At 40.2% G+C, this 20,217-nt stretch overlaps 1 protein-coding gene across 3 annotated transcripts in view; it reads right to left on the minus strand.

Moving 5' to 3' along the window:
• Nucleotides 1-20,217, minus strand: part of sgcz (sarcoglycan zeta) — a 979,662-nt gene that overhangs the window by 85,382 nt on the left and 874,063 nt on the right. For all 3 annotated transcript variants that reach the window (XM_087988397.1, XM_043690307.2, XM_043690318.2), the window contains exon 5: nt 11,233-11,355. In XM_087988397.1, the coding sequence (XP_087844523.1) occupies nt 11,233-11,355 (123 nt within the window). The remainder of the gene's footprint in view (nt 1-11,232; nt 11,356-20,217) is intronic.

The following is a 20,217-nucleotide window of genomic DNA, read 5'->3' on the forward strand; positions in this document are numbered from 1 at the left end:
TAGTTTGAATCATTCTTCAAGATATATTTACATGAAGGACATACCGCCCCAGCCAGTGTTAACCTATGCTGCCTGTTTTACAACACAGAATATTACAGCACAGTACAGGCCCATCGGCCCTCAATGCTGCACCGACGTGTGGAAACAATATGAAGCCTATCTATTCTACACTATTCCAAATTCATCCATATTTCTATCCAATGATCATGTAAATGCCCTTAAATGTGGAGGGTCTACTATTGTTGCAGGCAGGGCATTCCATGCCCCTACTACTCTCTGAGTAAAGAAACTACCTCTGACATCTGTCTGATATCTATCACCCCTCAAATTAAAGCTATGTCCCTGCATGTTAGCCATCACCATCTGAGGAAAAAGGCTCTCCCTGTCCACCTTATCTAATCCTCTGATTATCTTATATGTCTCAATTAAGTCACCTCTCAACCTTCTTCTCTCTAATGAAAGCAGCCTCAAGTCCCTCAGCCTTTCCTCATAAGACCTTCCCTCCATACCAGGCAACATCCTAGTAAATCTTCTCTGAACCCTTTCCAAAGCTTCCACATCCTGTAATGCGGTGACCAGAACTGTATGCAATACTCCAAGTTTGGCCGCAGAGTTTTGTACAGCTGCAGCATGACCTTGTGGCTCCAAAACCCAATCCCTCTCCCAATAAAAAGTAACACACTTTATTCATTCTTCATTACCCTAACAACCTGGGTGGTAACTTTCAGGGATCTATGGACACTGAGATTTCTCTGCTCATCCACACTATCAAGAACCTTACCATTAGCCCAGTACCCTTTATTCCTGTTGCTCCTTCAAAGTGAATCACCTCACACTTTCCACATTCGACTCCATTTGCCACCTCTCTGCCCAGCTCTGCAGCTTATCTATGTCCACCTGCAACCTGCAACATTCTTCAGCACTATCCACAACTCAACCGACCTTAGTGTCATCTGCAAATTTTCTAACCCATCCTTCTACGCTCTCATCCAGGTCATTTATAAAAATGACAAACAGCAGTGGCCCCAAAACAGATCCTTGTGGTACACTGCTAGTAACTGAACTCCAGGATGAACATTTCCCATTAACCACCACCCTCTGTCTTCTTTCAGCTAGCCAATTTCTGATCCAAACTGCTAAATCACCCTCAATTCCATGTCTCCGTATTTTCTGCAATAGCCTACTGTGGGGAACCTTATCAAACGCCTTACACCACATCAACTGCTTTACCCTCATCCATCTGTTTGCTCACCACCTTAAAGAACTCAATAAGGTTTGTGAGGCACAACTTACTCTTCACAAAACTGTTGATCATCCCGAATTAACTTATTCCTCTAGATGATTATAAATCTTATCTCTTGGAAGCTTTTCCAACACTTTATGCACAACCGAAGTAAGGCTCACTGGTCTATAATTATCAGGGTTGTCCCTACTGCCCTTCTTGAACAAGGGGTCAACATTTGCTATCCTCCAGTCTTCTGGCACTATTCCTGTAGACATGATGACATAAAGATCCAAGCCAAAGGTTCGGCCATCTCCTCCCTGGCTCCCCATATAATCCTGGAATCAATCCCATCCAGCCCAGGGGACCTATCTATTTTCACACTTTTCAGAATTGCTAACACCTCCTCCTTGCGAAGCTCAACCCCATCTAGTTTAGTCGCCTTGTATCTCAGTGTTCTCCTCAACATCGTTGTCTTTTTCCAGTGTGAATATTGACAAAAAATATTCATTTAGCGTTTCTCCTATCTCCTCGAACTCCACGCACAACTTCCCACTACTATCTTTGTTTGGCCGTAATCTTTCTCTAGTCATTCTTTTACTCCTGATATATTTATAGAAAGCTTTAGGATTTTACTTGATCCTCTCCGCAAACGACATCTTATGTTCCCTCCTGGCTCTTCTTAGTTCTCTCTTTAGGTCTTTTCCGGCTAACTTGTAACACTCAACCACCCTAACTAAGCCTTCGCGTCTCATCCTTACATAGCCACCTTCTTCCTCTTGACAAGCTATTCAACTTCTTTAATAAACCATGACTCCCTCGCTCGACCACTTCCTCCCTGCCTGACAGGCAAATACTTATCAAAGACAGGGAGTTGCTGTTCCTTGAATAAGCTCAACATTTCAATTGCGTCCATCTCCTCCAGTTTCCTTCGCCATCCTATGCATCCTATGCATCCTAATTCTTACCTAATCACTGTCACCAGAGTGCTCACCTACCTTCAAATCCAGCACTTGGCCAGGTTGATTACCCAGTACCAAATCCAATGTGGCCTCACCCCTTGTAGGCCTGTCTACATACTGTGTCAGGAAACCCTCCTGCATCCATTGGACAAAAACTGACCCATCTAAAGTTTCCAGTCAATATTTGGAAAGTTAAAGTCCCCCATAACAACTACCCTGTTACTCTCATTCCTATTCAGAATTATCTTTGCTATCCTTTCCTCTACTTCTCTGGAACTATTTGGAGGCCTATAGAACAGGGTGACCTCTCCTTTGCTGTTTCTAACCTCAGCCCATACTACCTCAGTAGACGAGTCCTCAAACATCCTTTTTGCCACCGCAATACTGTCCTTGACTACCAATGCCACACCTCCCCCTCTTTTACCATCTTCTCTGTTCTTACTGAAACATCTAAATCCCGGAACATGCAACAACCATCCCTGTCCCTGCTCTATCCATGTCTCCAAAATGGCCACAACATTGAAGTCCCAGGCACCAACCCATGCTGCAAGTTCACCTACCTTTTTTCGGATGCTCCTGGCGTTGAAGTAGACTCACTTCAAACCACATTCCTGCTTGCTGGTGAATTCTTGCGACCTAGAAACCTCATTTCTGACCTCACTACTCTCAACCTCCTGGACACTGGAACTACAAATTAGGTTCCCATCCCCCTGCTAAATTAGTTTTTTTAAAATTATGCAACAGTTTTCTCCAACTGTGCTTTTGTGGAATTAACAGAATAGAAGAAAAACATTTCTATTTCTGGCAATGGAAGGATTCAATGTATACAATGTTTATACTCCACCTTTCATCGGTTTCAAAAACAATATTGGTGATGATGTATCCAGCCCAGTGAGATATCAGTTCTATCTTTTGAAAAGGCCTTACACTATGGATTTAACTTCTAAGGTGTAAAAACAAAGTCATGATCATTTCCTATCCCAAGTTCACCTGTAGTGAACCATTTCTTGTCCAGAACTACATGAAGATATGTCTTTATTTGACCTGGCAATGGTTTCAATGGTGAATTAAGGCTGTAGTGGTGAGTACAAAGGCCCAATTGCTTATGTTTGGGACCAATATTTAAATAGATTACAACAGCCATTATTTCTACTGCTGTTTTAGAGCTTTAGCTTGAGCTTAGATCGAGACAAATGTGAAATTTCTCAGAAGAGCCAGAGGCCTGGGCCCCTTGATATTCTGATGTTGACCTGCCCTCTTCAAGGTCACAAAGAAGAGTAGAGAGACTCCCTTCTTGGAAGGTAATGGCAGAGGCTACCCACCCAGAGTAAACAGGCCTGAATGGAGAGCTAACTGACAAAGTCTCCAGAAGGAATGTGGTGTACAAAAGTTTAATTCAATGTTGGACACTCTTTAATGACTTAATACATTCTGGCAAGATGCATGCTACAGCCAATGATTGGAACAGGCCTCCAGGGATATTCACTCTCTAGCAGACACAGTACCTGAAGGCCACAGGATCCAGGAGACAGAGAAACATCATGACCCAATAACAGAGGCCAGGGCTCTAGGGAACCTGCTTTCCTCAGGTTGGGGGTGGGATCTGCCAGCTTGGCTGATTTTGGCTGGCAGTGCCTTAGCAACCTCTTTTTTGATCTTTCTGGACAAATGGAACAATAATGTGCATGGAATGGCTAAGGCAGTTGTACAATGAAAGAGGAGTGGCCAGTTCTCCCAGTTCAGTGTTTTTTCTATTTGGTTTGGTTTGGTTCAGTTGGGTTTTAGCAAGCAGTCTGTTTAAAGCTGCTGGTTGCAGAAAGCTGCTGGGGACAAAGGTTCCCTGTTTTAACAGAGGCTTTCTGGCTGACTCTCTCTCTCTCTCTCTCTCTCTCCTTCATCTTATCATGGCTGATGAAGGCAGCTATAGAAACTGCTAGGGACATGTACTAAGAGTAGGTCAGGCAAGGTGAGGCCGGGATCTGCAATGGAGATGGTAACTAGAAGGCTAAAAATTGGGACCGTAGTTTAAGCGTGTGTGAGACAGCAAACAAGATGGTATGGGCAAATGTGCAATATTGCTCACATGCACAGTTATTTTAGTTATGGTAATGATTTCAAAATTCTTTTTTTTGTTGAAAACTCTCACCTTCCACTTGGAACTGGCTTTTAATTTTAGAGAGCACTGCTTGAACAATAATAATCAAAGAATAAAGAAAAACAAAATCCCAATGGTTTTCCTCCCTTTTCATGTTTGTCCAATAAGTTATACATTTTGAGAATAAAGTTTAAATTAGGTAAAGATAGAAAATTCATTTTTTTCTGTTCCGTTTAGATTCCTCTTTAAATGTTTCTGTTATACAAATGTCTGTGAAAAAAACATTCTTGGTTGTTGAATGTTTGCATTTTTATCAAAAAGAGTGTTTTGATGTGTGGAAAAAGTGGGGAGTCCAGTCAATTCAAAAAGGTCTGACCTATCTTCAAGGCCTTGAATTTGCTTTAATATCAGATACTGGAGCAAGGAATGGGAATAGAGGAAAACTGTTTAATAGTTGTTGAATTGTTGGCTGTCTGCCCAGTACTGATTCTTTCAGTTCTTTAAAATCCTTTAATGCAGGTGTAGAGTGAGTCTGCAACTTCTTGCTTTGAGAACAGTTTGATTTCTCGCTCAAATCTTTGGATCTAAGGAGCCCCTGAAAAATCAATGTAATGTAGTCTCCAGAAATCAAAAGGTGGTCCTCCAGAAAATCTCTGATAGAGCTCTCAAAAAGGAAAATAATTTGTTCCTCCATGAAACATTTTCACCATCCTTGTCTTCCCGATGCAGAGAGCATTTCTGCAGTAAGGAACCAATACTTGAGGTCTGCCTTTATATTGATATAGGTGCAGCAGCCCTCAATAACAGATCCACAATGAGAAAAGTGACAATGTACCTCAGGCACAGGCTGAGTCACGTGAACAACCTTCCTTTTCCAAAGCCAAAACAAAACCACCATGGATAGTGCGGAGTCCCTCACCATGCCCTTCCGGTTTGGGTATGATGATGCTGCTCCTTTAACAAGGTTATGTTGTCCTTGTTTTTTTCAAGCGGGGTCATAAAGACAAAAGTTCTGATATGTCTGGAAATACCCACTTGAAAAGGCTTTTAAGCTTTTGTTTTAAACAGTTGTACAATGAAAGGGGAGTGGCCAGTTCTCCCAGTTCAGGGTTTTTGCTGTTTGGCTTGGTTTGGTTTGGTTTGGTTTGGTTCAGTTGGGTTTTAGCAAGCAGTCTGTTTAAAGCTGCTGGTTGCAGAAAGCTGCTGGGGACAAAGGTTCCCTGTTTTAACAGAGGCTTTCTGGCTGACTCTCTCTCTGACATCTCTCCTAGAAGAACCTATGTTTGATTTTACCTTTTTTGCCAAAGGGGTTTTGATGGGGATGTTGCAGGAAATTGGAACAGCATCATTAAGTTGTGATAGAGTTGATTGGGTTTTCAGACAGGTTAAGTTATTCTATATTCTGTTCTCTTTTGTTTGTGTTTCATTCAATTGTCTGTAAATAAATTCTGTTTTGTTTAAAACTGAGTGGTTGAGCCACTCCTGGAATATCTACTGTACACCTGCTCAAAACAACGAGAAAAGTTAGGATCTGGGCTAACTTCGTGAAATGTTTTGAGGTGGTCTGGCTTGGTCCATTACATGGGGCACCTCACTGTCTAGCATTTTCCCCTTTCATCTCCTACTCTTGCTTCACTGCATGGTGTCCCCCCAGGATCTCACCCTTTTCAAGGTGGTCACCTCTCTGAGGGGCTCATTATAAAGGGACTTAAATGATGCCATCTATTCAGTTCAAGTACCGGAACTGTAATTTCACAGGCTTAATAACTTGTTTGGTATCCTCGTGAGTTCGCAGTTTTTGTTGCATCATCGTTTTGTCATTCTCTGCAGCTCTATTAGATGAATGAGTGACCATCTCTTCAAGGAATATTCGTCCACATTCTTTTCAGGACTTATAGTGAAGAGCATGGAATGACAGGGGATAACAAAGTCATTTCAGCAGTTATGGAAGTGAATACATGTATTTAGAACATTCTTCATGTGCTGTGTGAGCAAACACGGAGGGAGTGGAAGCTCTTCTGTGGATGGAATTCATAGTTGATCCTATTTTGAAAGTACAATCTCCTTGTCTACGTCCATAATCCCTTTCCACTGTTGTCTTGATACCTAAGGCTGTGGCCTTCCAAAGGTGAATGTTGCTCCTCATTGCTCCTGGATCTAAAAGCTGACAGTTACGTCCACACTGCCCATGACTACCTTCCTAGTATGCAAGTGGCCTCCCAATAACGTTTGATGGCCTTATCACCTCATCTTACAGCTGTACAGCACAGTAAACCAACAATCCCTGCTCAATCTCCATACCAACTTTGTGGACATTGACTGTGTGTCAATGGCCAATTTCTCTTCTGTGCTCTACTAGCTTTTTTGGGGCTTACATGGTTTTCTGAAGTGACCATGAATGGATCCTTGCTGTGCATCTGCCTCTGTTCACTTTTTAACTATGTTACTTCGGTTTGTAATAGATCAGCTTGGATCTCAGCACCGTCCTCTTCCTGTGCTGGTAAAACTCACCGTGCTAGGAATGACATTGGGTTAAGTGATGCTATGGCTGAAGTTGTGCTTTTTCATTGCCATCTTTGTTTTTATTCTTGGAATGTGGATGGTTCTGGCTGGGCCAGCATTTATTGCCTGTCCCTAGTTGTTCTTGAGAAGGTGGCAGTATGCTGAACCTCTGCAGTCCATGTGCTACAGGTAGACGCACAATCCCCTTAGGGAGGGAGCTGCAAGATTTTGACCCAACAACACTGGAGGAATGGCAATATATTTCCAAGTCAGGATGGTGACTGGCTGGCAGGGGAACCTACTTATGATACCCTTTTCCTTCTAGATGAAACTGGCCGTGGGTTTTGAAAGTGCGCTCGAGGAGATTTGGTGATTTAGTATGAATTGTGGCTATTGAGTGTTGAGTGTTGGAAGGAGTGGATGTCTCTGGATGAGGTAACAATAAAGTGGGCTGCCTTGTCTTGGATGGAATCAAGCTTTTTGCGTGTTGTTGGAGCTGCAGTTGCACTCATCCAGGCAAGTGGGCCATATTTCATCACACTGCTGATCTTACACATGTGGAAATCTGAATATTCAATCCAAGAATCTACTTCAATTAAAAATGCACCTATTAATCAAATAATCGGATGAACAATCATTTTACTTTATGGTAGCATATTTCCATTTCTGTTGACTGACAAATCTCCTTATGACAGCAAAGCTTTATGATATTAATCCCCAAGTGTCTCCTGGTGTACTCTGTACAGAGATACAATTCTGATTGTTGCACTCCTAAAATATCTTATGGAAATAAGATAATTGAATGCAAGATTTGTTTGGCATAGGCTTTAAATGCTTTTTATATACCTAGATCAAAGATCTTTTTTTGTGTGTCGTTGAGTTTTCACAATACAATTCAACTTGACACCTTTTGGTTATGTTATTGTCCTTTCAGTACATCTGCTGTCATATATATGAAGATTTGGAGCCATTTGGCCTCCTATCCTGCTCCATCATGCAATAAGACCATGGCTGATCTGATTGTGGCTACAAGCCTGCATTCCAACCCACCCTTTGACTCCCATGTTAGTTAAGATATGCACTTCTGCCATCCATGTAAGATCTACATAGAGTAAAAGCACAGTGATACAAAAATAAAATTATTGCTTTTGGTTAATTTGCAATTTAAAAAAACACACATAAGTTGGAAAGGTGGCAGCATTCAGACCCACTTAAAAACTCTTAAAGCTAGAATTTACTGGCAATTGCTCCAACTTAGAAATAACCGTGTAGTGTTGAAAAAACTTTTAAAAATCAAGTAACTCCTGCAATTTTGACAAGCTTGAACTTCAAAAGCAAATTTTTAATCACCTCTTCGGAAAGAAAACAACTCAGAATAAACTACAATGGAAAATCTCTCCATCCAGTACAAAGTTTCCAGAAAATTGCAGCGTTAATCAGGTTTAGGCATGGTCACAGTGGTCCAAGAGATTTGTTTGTTTTTACACTGCATCTTGCCACACCGTGAAGCTAGACTGTGAACAAGTTGATATGCAATGGAACTATGAATTACATTTTAGTTACCCTGCAGTTCGAACAGGGTAAAGCCAAGTACATCAATAGTTATTGGGAATTGAAGATATATTACATTCTCAGCAAGTAGGCCACTGTGAAATGTGCAAATTTGACACTTGTACCCTGAGACATGGGGAAAGTTGTTGATGATTTGTACTAATTAATGAAAAACCTTAAGTATGGTAATCTAAAAGAGGAGCTGATTTACAGCAGAATAGTTGTTGGAGTAATGAATAATGCATTTTCAGATCTATGCAGAAGCCTGGATCCTTGTGAACACAGTTCCATTAACTACACAAACTGAGATTAGGTGGCAGGAATGATCAGTTGTCATATGAGACAGAGAGAAAAAAAAGAGTCAAACAGAAAGAGTTAGAGAAAGAGAAAGAAAGAGAAAGAGAGAGAAAAAGGAGGGAGACAAAGGGAGGGAGAGTGACAGAGAGTGAGAGAGATAAAGACAGAGTTGAGAGAGACAAAGACAGAGTTGAGAAATGGAAAGAGAAAAACACAAATTCCAAACTGAACCAGTGAAGTTAAAGTCATCAACATTCAAAGCAGTAGAGGATTCACAAAATCTAATGTACATTTCTTAGGAGAAATTCTGGAAGTAAGTGTAAGAAATATGTGTGAATTATTACAGTGCAGATATCCTGAAAGGAGGGCGCAGGACACAACATAAATTAGATACTGAAGTAGCAGTTGCAATTCTTTCAGATGTTGAACCATATACAAGAGATTTTTTTTCAACCATTTTGCAAAAAGCTGCAAGAACAAGGGGAGTAGAGCTGAAGGTTCTGGGAGAAGTGGCAGATAATTAAAAGCACAGAGAGGATATAATGATTGAAGTACTGATCAAAATCTATGATCAGACTTGTTCACACTGAAGCAGAAAGGTGTTTGGAATTGACTCTATTTCTTCCATGCTGTGAGTTTAAAAAGTGTTAAAAGTTGTTTGGGAAACTTCAGAACAGAATTTCTAAAATTATCTACTGTCTATGACAGAGCACTAAAGACAAGCAGCGAGATTGATATGCTTACATGCAGTGAGAAAATGGTTCCATGTGCTTTATTTCCAAAGGTGAAGGAAGTGATCAGTGGTCAGCCAAGGAGTATTTCACCCTTTAATTTGATACTCACCATGTTTAAATCCAGAACAAATGGTTCAATAGCAATATATGTTGTCTCTCATAACCACGCTGTGAAAGGAGAAGTCCATCCTATGGTATTAGTGATGAGAATTGAGCATCATTAGGGAAGAGCTCAATATTATCTAAAATGGTCACAATTAGAACACATTTTGACAAATATCATTAGATGAGGAATCCAAGCTTCTCACAACTGAGATAATACTATTTAGAAGATTCTGTTTTAACAGGTTAGCCTTTGGAATAATATCAGCAAAAGAGACCATTCAAAGAATAATGTCAAATCTTGTAGAGGCTTACATAGAGTAGTGTGCCAGATACATGATGCATGGCAAAGCTTATGTGTTTCCTGAGAGAGGTTTCGCTCATATGAATATCTTTCCTACCACTTACTGTTTTTTTTCGCTGTGAGATCAACCAGGTACCTTTATAACTGTACTTTGTAATGTTGTTTAAAAAGGATTTAGGCAGAAGTCATGACACAGAGGTCAGACATCTGAAAATCAAGGTTTGTAAATGGAATGGTATAGCTTAACAAAATGTTGCATTTATACAGCAATAAAGCTTTCATGCCAAAGCCACACCGTACAGCTTCAGAATAGGATAAATATTACACATTACACATAGGTGCACACAGTTGCCTGTCAATAGAAAGCACAAGGAATAATATATTATTTTGAATACTCATTTAGCCTTGTATTTGAGAAGACACTGAGAAATACACCAGATGGCACTCTTAGAGCATTTCTACAAAGTGGAATTGGAATGTAGCAAGTAAGGCTTTCACAATGTTCTACTGAATGAGATAGGAAGAACTTTGCAATACACCTGGGGTGATGCATGATTACAGTATCGGAATCACACACAAAGAGCTATCTGAATAATCTATATCCTAAAATTGCTTTGCCTTCAACATAGAACTGTGTAAACACATAAAAGTGCAAGACAAAGAGATGTAGGGTTTTATAATTCAGACATATACTGTTTATATAATGGGAAAAATTTCTATTCTTTACTATTCTGAACAAAACCTGAAATTCCATTATACTTAGTTGCACACTTTCATTACAAATGTCAGAAAAGAAAGTTCCCTCAATAAATGGATTATAGTTTAAAATGACATTGGGTTTTGTGTCAAAAGATCAATTCAACCATATGATTCTCAAGATGTTACATTCTCAGATCCAGGATTTTGTGATAGTGGATTTCAACAGCTTAGCACAATTTTTTTTTCCCTTGGCCACGATACGCGTTCAGATTTGAGTATACAAAGAAGGGTACTACAAAAGTAGGTCAGGTACTGTTTCACTATAGAAGGTGGCATGAGATTGTACCATAATTTGGTATGTTGTTAGTAGCATTTAATGTAATCCTAACTGTATCTCTCATAATGATGACAACAGAGAGTCAATATAGACTTTTCTCTGATGTTTATTCCAGAAATATCTGATTACAGTTAAAGCAGGTGGCTCACTGCCTCATACAAAACCAAAGTAAAAACAAATCACTTATGAATAATATTATTAAAGGCATGACCAATTCTGCACCATATGATCTTTATCCTACTTATGGCCTTGAATACTTCTTATCAATTTTAGTGTTCTCGATCATTCTATCATTTTTGGCTCCACATTAGTGCAGAATGTTACATTGCATAGCTAAACAGTACAATTGTTCCATCTTTCATGTGCAATTCTATGAAAGATAAATAGATGAATTACAAAAGAGTGTTTAATGTTTAATGAGTGTTACCTGTCACGCGCAGTTTGTCAACGCCAATGGCAATTTCACTTTCATCTGCAGAAAACAGTAACTTCTTGCCATCCTGTGCTTTCACTTCAAACTTTCTGCACTGGGCCTCCACAGCATTAGAACCTGGAATTAGACAAGATAGAAAAGAACCCACATTTTATGGCAAGTACTTCATTAACTGATAACTACAAGAGAAAGTAAAATCACTTTAACTTTTGCTATAACACGCCTATTTTTTTGTGTTTCACTTGGAGTTAAAAATAACAGACATTTAAAATTAAGGTTATGATATCTCCTGAACCTCTAACTTGACTTGTTGTGCAATTTACCAGATGCATTAATTAATTTTACATAACATCATGCTCACAATTCTTCCCTAAATGTACAGTGACTTTCAAACAGCTTTAATATCATGTCATTAGAACTGAACAATAGACTGTCAGCCAAATAAGCATAAGAATAGGCCATATTTTCTCCATTAGGCTCAGATCCAAAAGCTTCTTGCAACTACTGCTGTCTGCCTAAAACAGAATTAAAATTACCAAAGCTCCAGGAGTACCTTGAAGAGATTTTTTTATTTTTAAGGAAGGCTATTGCAAATTAATTAATAATCCTTGTCCTATCAGCCAACTCACTGTTCACAGAGGCTGATAATTGCTTTTCTCTCAGCTCCAAAGGCAGATAATTCTTAGTTCCTCATTTTTCAATCGCAGACATTGAAATTCAAGACAGCATAGCAGTTTACATTAACGTTTCTAAAAAAGGACTATCAGAGGTACCAATTGTTCAGATGAGATGATAAACTGAGGGCTCCTCTGCTCTCGCAGATGGATATAAAAGATCATATGCCTCTATTATGAAAAAGAGCAGGCAAGTTTTTATCCAGTATCTTGACTAATAATTATAATTTATTCTCAACAGCATGAAAAAAAATCATATTGCTGAAGTGAGAGCCTGTGATTTGTCAGAGTACAAATTAGCTGTCGTGTTTCTGACATTATATCAGTCCCTACACTTCAAAAATACTTTGTTGGCTATGAAGCACTTCAGGATGTCTGGTACTGGTAAAAGGTGCTATATAAATGGAAGTCTTTTCTTGTACCGTTTCACACAGTTGCTTCATTTTCTATTTTACCATTTCCCTGACCAATTCTTTCCACTCAAATAATACCACCAAGGCCTTCATTCAGTTTGCAATTCGATTATGTATTTCCATTTATGTGCTGTCAAAATGTGAGTAAACTGGCAAACTTTCAATTATATACAAATTATGAATCCTATCCATAATATAATATGAATGATTCACTTTCCACACTTCCTTTGTAGAGTTTTATAACTTGCAACTGGATCAAGGTAATTCAAGGTACTCTGTAAGATCAATCCAGCAAAAACCAATTTTATAGGATTTATGTGGAAGCATTCCAACAGTTATCTGCTTATAAGCAGGTGAAATCAGCTTATCTTTTGGGATGTTAGCTTGAGACCGGTGGCAGGGATTACCACACACTGATGGTTCGACAAAAAATAAGTATATTCAGTTTGCAATGCCTATATCATGTCTTCAACTCATCGCACAGAACAACTATGCAATTTTAATTCAGGGAAGCACTATGCAAGAAAGAAGATAGATCTTTATTCTGAGCAGAATGCAGCTGTCTGACCTTGCTGTTTCATCTTTGCCAAAGAATGTTGCATCCAATTCAGATGGATTCAAATAATTCGTTGAAAACTCACTTTCGTATATACCAAACCGTGGAGAAGCACAATATTGGCTAATGAAACTTCCCTCAAGTTAAACTTTAATGAAGGCAATCTTCAAAAATCTTATCTCCAAAGTTTTTATTTGAAATAGATGATTAAACACTGATGGCAAGAATATTGTATTTAACAAAAATATCTTCAATTTTCCAACATCTAGAAAAAGATACAAGTAATGAAAATTCCAGATCAAATCTATAAACACTGAGTAAATTTTTAAAAAATATTGAAACATTCACTTTCAAACAATTCACAGAATTATTATGGAGACCATTCAGCCCAACATGGCTACATAGCATCATTATCTAGTAATCTCCTGCTTTGTCCCCATAGTCTTGGGCAATATACCTATCCAAATAATCATCCAATGCTCTCTTGCATGCCTCAAGCGAATCTACCTCGACCACACTTCCAGGCAATGCAATCCAGACCCTAGTTACTCACTGAGTGAAAATTATTTCTTGTCACACATCACCCGTACTTCTTTTGCACATCACTTTAAAGTTGTGCCCTCTTGTACTTGTTTCTTTGTGGTTGTTGACATGTTTGCTGAGCTGGTAAGTTTGTTTGCAGATGTTTCATCACCATACTAGGTAGCATCATCTGTGCGCCTCCAGTGAAGTGTTAGTGTTCTGTCCTGCTTGCTATTTATCTGTCCCAGTTTGCTGAGGCAGGTAGTGTCATTTCTGGTTTTGCTTCTCAGTGGTTTGCATATGGAGTCTAACTCTACATGTTTGTTAATGAAGTTTTGGGTTGAGTGCCAGGTCTCCAGGAATTCCCGTGCATGTCTTTGTTATATCTAGGATGGATATAAGGCAGGGTGACCAGTGTATCCAGACCAGTATATCGTCAACAGACCACAACAAGAAGATACAACACGTCTGGTTACACTGGTCATCCTGCCATGTCATTTATTTGTAGTTTAACTATAGTGTTTAAATAATTTGTGTTTTTCTTAATGTCGAGTAGTTGACCAGTCACATCGCGTATGGAACACAGCACTTCACATCTACCTTTACAACAATAAAAAGTTAGGGTTGCGGCTACCTTGTTAAAATATTTTGAGAGGGTCTGACCTGGTCCATAACATGCCATATTGTCTTCTGGTTCCAGAAGTGGTTCCACGCATGGGCATTGGAGGACTGTGCAGTTAGTAAGAAAATTAGAGGAAGAACTGGGGAAGACATGGGGGGGAAGGGGGGGACAGGGGTGCTGCCCAACATTCAGCTCTTCACCTCATGCATAGACAGCATTGTGTTTCTGACCACTCTAAGTGGCTGACTGACACGGTTTAATGTCCTGGACAGGTATTCAAGGGTACTTTGACTTACAGTGCCAGCATCCCTGAGTGAAGGCTATTCTCTTTAACTTGACTGAAGCTTCCTGGCAACTATGACATGGCAATACAGAAGGAATATGACCCTAGTATCTCTGACTAAGGGAGCAATGTATAAAAAGGTACGGCAGAAGGAAGGTAAATCAGGGATGCTGTGAGAATTCAGGTAGACTCAAAGCAAGTGAGTACTATGACAGTGAGTAAAGAGCATGGAGACGCAGCCTGAGCCAGTCCATGGTCTGTGTGCATGTACCTGAGTGCACAGTATCCTTGATATGGCATTACAGTGATAGTTGCTGATGCAGCCTTATGTGCGACATCAAAATGCAGAAGCATTCTGGAATTGGATTGGAGATTGACATGAGAGGTTTTAGATACTGGCACATATCAGGACTTTTGCCACCGCATCTCCTCCACTTCCCGCTCCTCCGCCCTTGAGCCCCGCCCCTCCAATCGCCACCAGGACAGAACCCCACTGGTCCTCACCTACCACCCCACCAACCTCCATATACATCGTATCATCCATCGTCATTTCAACCTCCAAACGGACCCCACCACAAGGGATATATTTCCCTCCCCTCCCCTATCAGTGTTCCGAAAAGACCACTCCCTCCGTGACTCCCTCGTCAGGTCCACACCCCCCACCAACCCAACCTCCACTCCCGGCACCTTCCCCTGCAACCGCAAGAAATGCAAAACTTGTGCCCACACCTCCCCCTTTACTTCCCTCCAAGGCCCCAAGGGATCCTTCCATATCTGCCACAAATTCACCTGCACCTCCAAACACATCATTTACTGCATCCGCTGCACCCGATGTGGCCTCCTCTATATTGGGGAGACAGGCCGCCTACTTGCGGAACATTTCAGAGAACACCTCTGGGACACCCGGACCAACCAACGCAACTAGCCCGCGGCTCAACACTTCAACTCCCCCTCCCACTCCACCAAGGACATGCAGGTCCTTGGACTCCTCCATTGCCAGACCATAGCAACACGACGGCTGGAGGAAGAGCGCCTCATCTTCCGCCTGGGAACCCTCCAACCACAAGGGATGAACTCAGATTTCTCCAGTTTCCTCATTGCCCCTCCCCCCACCTTGTCTCAGTCCCAACCCTTGAACTCAACACCACCTTCCTAATCTGCAATCTTCTTTCTGACCTCTCTGCCCCCACCCCCACTCCGGCCTATCACCCTCACCTTAACCTCCTTCCACCTATCGCATTTCCAACGCCCCTCCCCCAAGTCCCTCCTCCCTACCTTTTATCTCAGCCTGCTTGGCACACTTTCCTCATTCCTGAAGAAGGGCTCATGCCCAAAACGTCGATTCTCCTGCCCCTTGGATGCTGCCTGACCTGCTGTGCTTTTCTAGCAACATTTTCAGCACAGATCTTGTCACTCAGGAGCCTATATGATTGTGGTCCATTTACTCGGAGAATTGGTAGTACAATGACTATGCACAGTATAATTCTGTTTTCAGTCCAGTTGGTAAAGAGCTGAATGAAACCAGGTTTGAATTATTTAAACACAGTCACTCAAGATAACAACCACAGCACAAAATTGACCACAACACTCACACACATTTACATACATTCTAGTACTTCTGTTTAATTCACTCTAAATTCACAATATTGTGAAACAAATTAGCTACATAAATACGAAAGTTAAAGAAGTTAAATAGCTCAGTCTAGCAATGAAGAATATTAATAAACTTTGTTCATAAGTACTACAATTCTCACAACCTTATCAGTAATTACCCAAGAATATGCTGATTGATTGTGTATGTATAGAAAGAAAACACTGCTATTCTTACCTGAGAATAGTTAAGTATCTTATGAGAAACCAATTCACCAACAATAATGAAATAGCAAACTTATTGAACAAAGACATAATAAAGAGCTGCATTTTGAAAAATGTTTTAAAAAAACTAACTACAGTAAACAACTATCCCCAAGAAGCACTAGTTTATTTGCAAAGATCAAATCATGTTATTATTTTGTGAATCATCCAAAAATGATTCGATAAATTGATAGACATGGTTGTATAAGTCCTGACCAGAATGGATGACAGTCATCAGCAATGCTTTGCACAGCAATCCCAAGATGCTCACATGGTCTGTGCACAAATCAGCTTCTTAAGTTAGCATATATGGGTGACTGCACAAAAAGTAAAGATGAAGGACATTGGGCATTTAAATAATTCATCTGCACATTGTAAAATAAAATCGAAGCAATATTGGTCACCTGAACCAGAAAATATAGCATTATCCTTGAGGATTTTACATAACCCAAGGAAAACACTGTAATATTTCCTATCTTTTAATTCACATTTATTTCAATAAAACTGCTATTTTTTGTTATATACAGGAATAATTACAAAACGTGATAGATTATGTTTTAGAACCAAAGTGCAGAACTGAGCTTCTAATGTTCCCATATTCACAAAGCACTCAGTAGAGCAAATAGAAGTGACAGGGAAAGGGTATAGCAGCAGATATGGAGGCAGGATGTTGAGGTTTCCAAGTAATTTGCAAATGTTATCATGATTTTGCTTGATGCCACCACTGGATTTCTAAACATACACCTTAAAGCCTTTTTGTAAATATGTCCCCTCTTTAAAATGTAACTATTTCCTTTGTATGTTCCTCTACATCTTTTTCTTTCTTAAATGCATCACCATATTTCTCTGCATTAAATTTCATCTATGCTGTCGCATATCTATTTCACCACTCTGTATCTTTTTCATGTTTGCTACTATCCTCCTTTAGGTTTTCTACATTTTTTGTATGTTTCACAAAGTAATATTTCTAAAAGATTTAGTGCAGGAGAGTGCTTTGAACTGTGTTCTATTTGATAATGTTATAAGGAATTGGGTGAGAAAAGACAAAATGGCTCTAATTCTAAAATGACACAGGCCTATGATAGAGATATTATCATAATTTTAGTAACAACATCCTCATCCCAATGCAACTTTTACCTAGTTGTTATCACAGAGTAAACTACAAGTCAAGAACCTCATCTTGTTGGACTGCCTCATGGTTTTCCTCTACCACGCTGGAGAAAACAGTTTTTATAGACGTCAACCTAAAAGGAAGATGACGTCAGTAAATCTCCCTCAAATCATGTTGACGTAAGGAGAGAAGATGTGTTGGGTAGGCTAAAGGATATTAAGGTGGACAAATCCCCAGGACTGGATGGGATCTATCCCAGGTTGCTAAGGGAGACGAGATAGCAGATAGCTGGGGGCCTGACAGATATCTTTGTAGCATCCTTAAACACAGGTGAAGTGCCGGAGGACTGGAGGGTTGCTCATGTTGTTCCCCTGTACAAGAAGAGTAGTAGGGATATTCCAGACCAGTGAGCCTGATGTCAGTGATGGGAAAGTTACTGGAGAAGGGATAGAATCTATTTATATTTGGAAAAGAATGGGCTTAGCAGTGAAAGGCAACATGGTTTTGTGCGGGGGAGATCATGCCTTACCAACTTAATAGAGTTCTTTGAGGAAGTGACCAAGTTGATAGAAGAAGGAAGGGCTGTAGATGTCATATACATGGACTTTAATAAAGCGTTTGATGAGGTTCCCCATGGTAAACTAATGGAGAAAATGAAGTCACATGTGTGTAGTGTGTTCTCGCGAGGTGGATAAAGAATTAGTTCAGCAACAGGAGACAGAGAGTAGTAGTTGAAGGGAGTTTCTTGAAATGGAGAAAGGTGACCAGTGGTGTTCCACAGGGATCAGTTCTGGGGCCAATGTTGTTTGAGATATACATAGTGATCTGGAAGAGGGCATTGGTGGTCTAGTCAGTAAGTTTGCCGGTGACATGAAGATTGATAGATAGCATAGGAGCATAGGAGACTGTCAAAGAATACAGGAGAATATAGAAAGGCTGGAGAATTGGGCTAGAAGTGACAGATGAAGTTCAAGCCGGGCAAAAGCGAGGTGATGCATTTTTGGAGGTCTAATTCTAGACCAAACTATACTGTAAACGGAAGAGCCTTGGGAAAAGTTGATGAGCAGAGAGTTCAGAGTCCCATATCTGGGAGTTCAGGTCCATTGTACCTTGTAGATGGCTGCACAGGTGGATAGATTGGTCAAGAGGCATATGGTATGCTTGCTTCCATCGGACGGGGTATTGAGTATAAGAGCTGGCAGGTCATGTTAAAGCTGTACAAGACTTTGGTTTGGCCGCATTTAGAATACTGTTTAGAGTTCTGGTCACCACATTACCAAAAGGATGTGGACACTTTGGAGAGGGTGCAGAGAAGGTTTACGAGGATGTCGCCTGGTATGGAAGGTGCTAGCTATGAAGAGAGATTAAGCGGGCTAAGATTGTTTTCATTAGAAAAATGGAGTTTGGGGGGGATCTGACTGATGTCTACAAAATCATGAAGGGTATAGACAGGATGGGTAAAGATAAGACTTTTTCCCAGGGTGAGGGATTCGATAACAAGAGATCACGCGTTCAAGGTGAGAGGTGAAAAGTTTAAGGGGGATACACGCGGCAAGTACTTTACACAGAGGGTGGTAGGTGCCTGGAATGCATTGCCAGCAGAGGTAGTAGAGGCAGGCACGTTAGATTCATCTGGACAAATGCATGAGTAGGTATGGAGCAGAGGGATGCAAATCCTTAGGAATTGGGCAATAGGTTTAGACAGTGGATTTGGATCGGCACAGGCTTGGAGGGCTGAAGGGCCTGTTCCTGGGCTATAAATTTTCTTTCTCTTTGTTCTTTGTTATGTTATTGCAGAGATTATAGACTAGACATTCAGAGTACCTTTCAGACAGTAACATACCATCACAATGTGTGATATTCCGGTGTAAAGGTACCTACACCGCCATTAGTCAGACTCTCAGTGCAATGGTACCAGCGTCATATGTTCAGTCAGTCAGAAATATGAATGCAATATGCATAACGTCAACACACATAGGGCAATAACTATACATAAATCTGAGATATTGACTCAGATACGCTGATCAGGGTCAGAATGTTACATCAGATCCTGATTGAATGGAAAGTTACCCAGCTACCTTTAGTATCTTCTTCACTGAAGATATCTACATCCGGGCATACTTTTACAAACCTGTCCAAGAAGCTAGCAGTAGAGAGAATTGCAAAGGAAAACATATTCTCTTTTGCAGCAATCATTGTGTATGATTCTCATAGATCCCTACAGTATAGAAACAGACCCTTTGACCCACTATGTCTGTGCCAATTAACAAACACAAACAATTCTAATCCCATTCACCTGAACTTGGTCCATAACCTACTATGCCCTGGCATTTTAAGTGCTCATCCAGGTGCTTCTTAAATTTGGTGAGAGTACCTGCCTCCACATCTTGATAAACAGTACATTCCATATTTCTTTCATGCTCTGGATCAAAAATCACTCTTTCTCAGATCCTCTCAAAATCACTTGCTCCTTTACTTAAGTATCTACCCACTGGTCTTTTAGGCATCTGGCATGGGAAAGCGATTCACAGGATCCACTTTATCAATGCCTCTCATAATGTTGTATACTTCAATCAGATTCCCCCACAACCTCCTCTGCTCCAAGGAAAACAAACCAGTCTATCCAGTCTCTCCTCATAACTGAGACTTTTCAAGCCAGGCAACATCCTGGTGAATCTGTGATTAAAAGTCCAGCAACACAACCGTAAAGTGTTTCCAGTCTATCTGTGCCAGATCCTTTATCAGCTCATTGTATTTCAATACCTTCTTGTTGAATACCTTTGTTTAATTTTCCATATTTTTTTTCACAATTACACCAAATATTCCAATAAATTTGCTGAACTATTTAACATTCAATTGTGCCTTAAATTCATTTAAAATAGAACTTGATTGGAAAGACTCTGTGACTCTTTCCTGCACACATGAACTTATGGCAATAAATGTG

Source organism: Chiloscyllium plagiosum, unplaced genomic scaffold (assembly GCF_037043375.1).
Source record: "Chiloscyllium plagiosum isolate Xiang-an unplaced genomic scaffold, Cpla_swu_hap1 HiC_scaffold_1, whole genome shotgun sequence".
In the NCBI taxonomy this organism is placed as follows: domain Eukaryota; kingdom Metazoa; phylum Chordata; class Chondrichthyes; order Orectolobiformes; family Hemiscylliidae; genus Chiloscyllium; species Chiloscyllium plagiosum.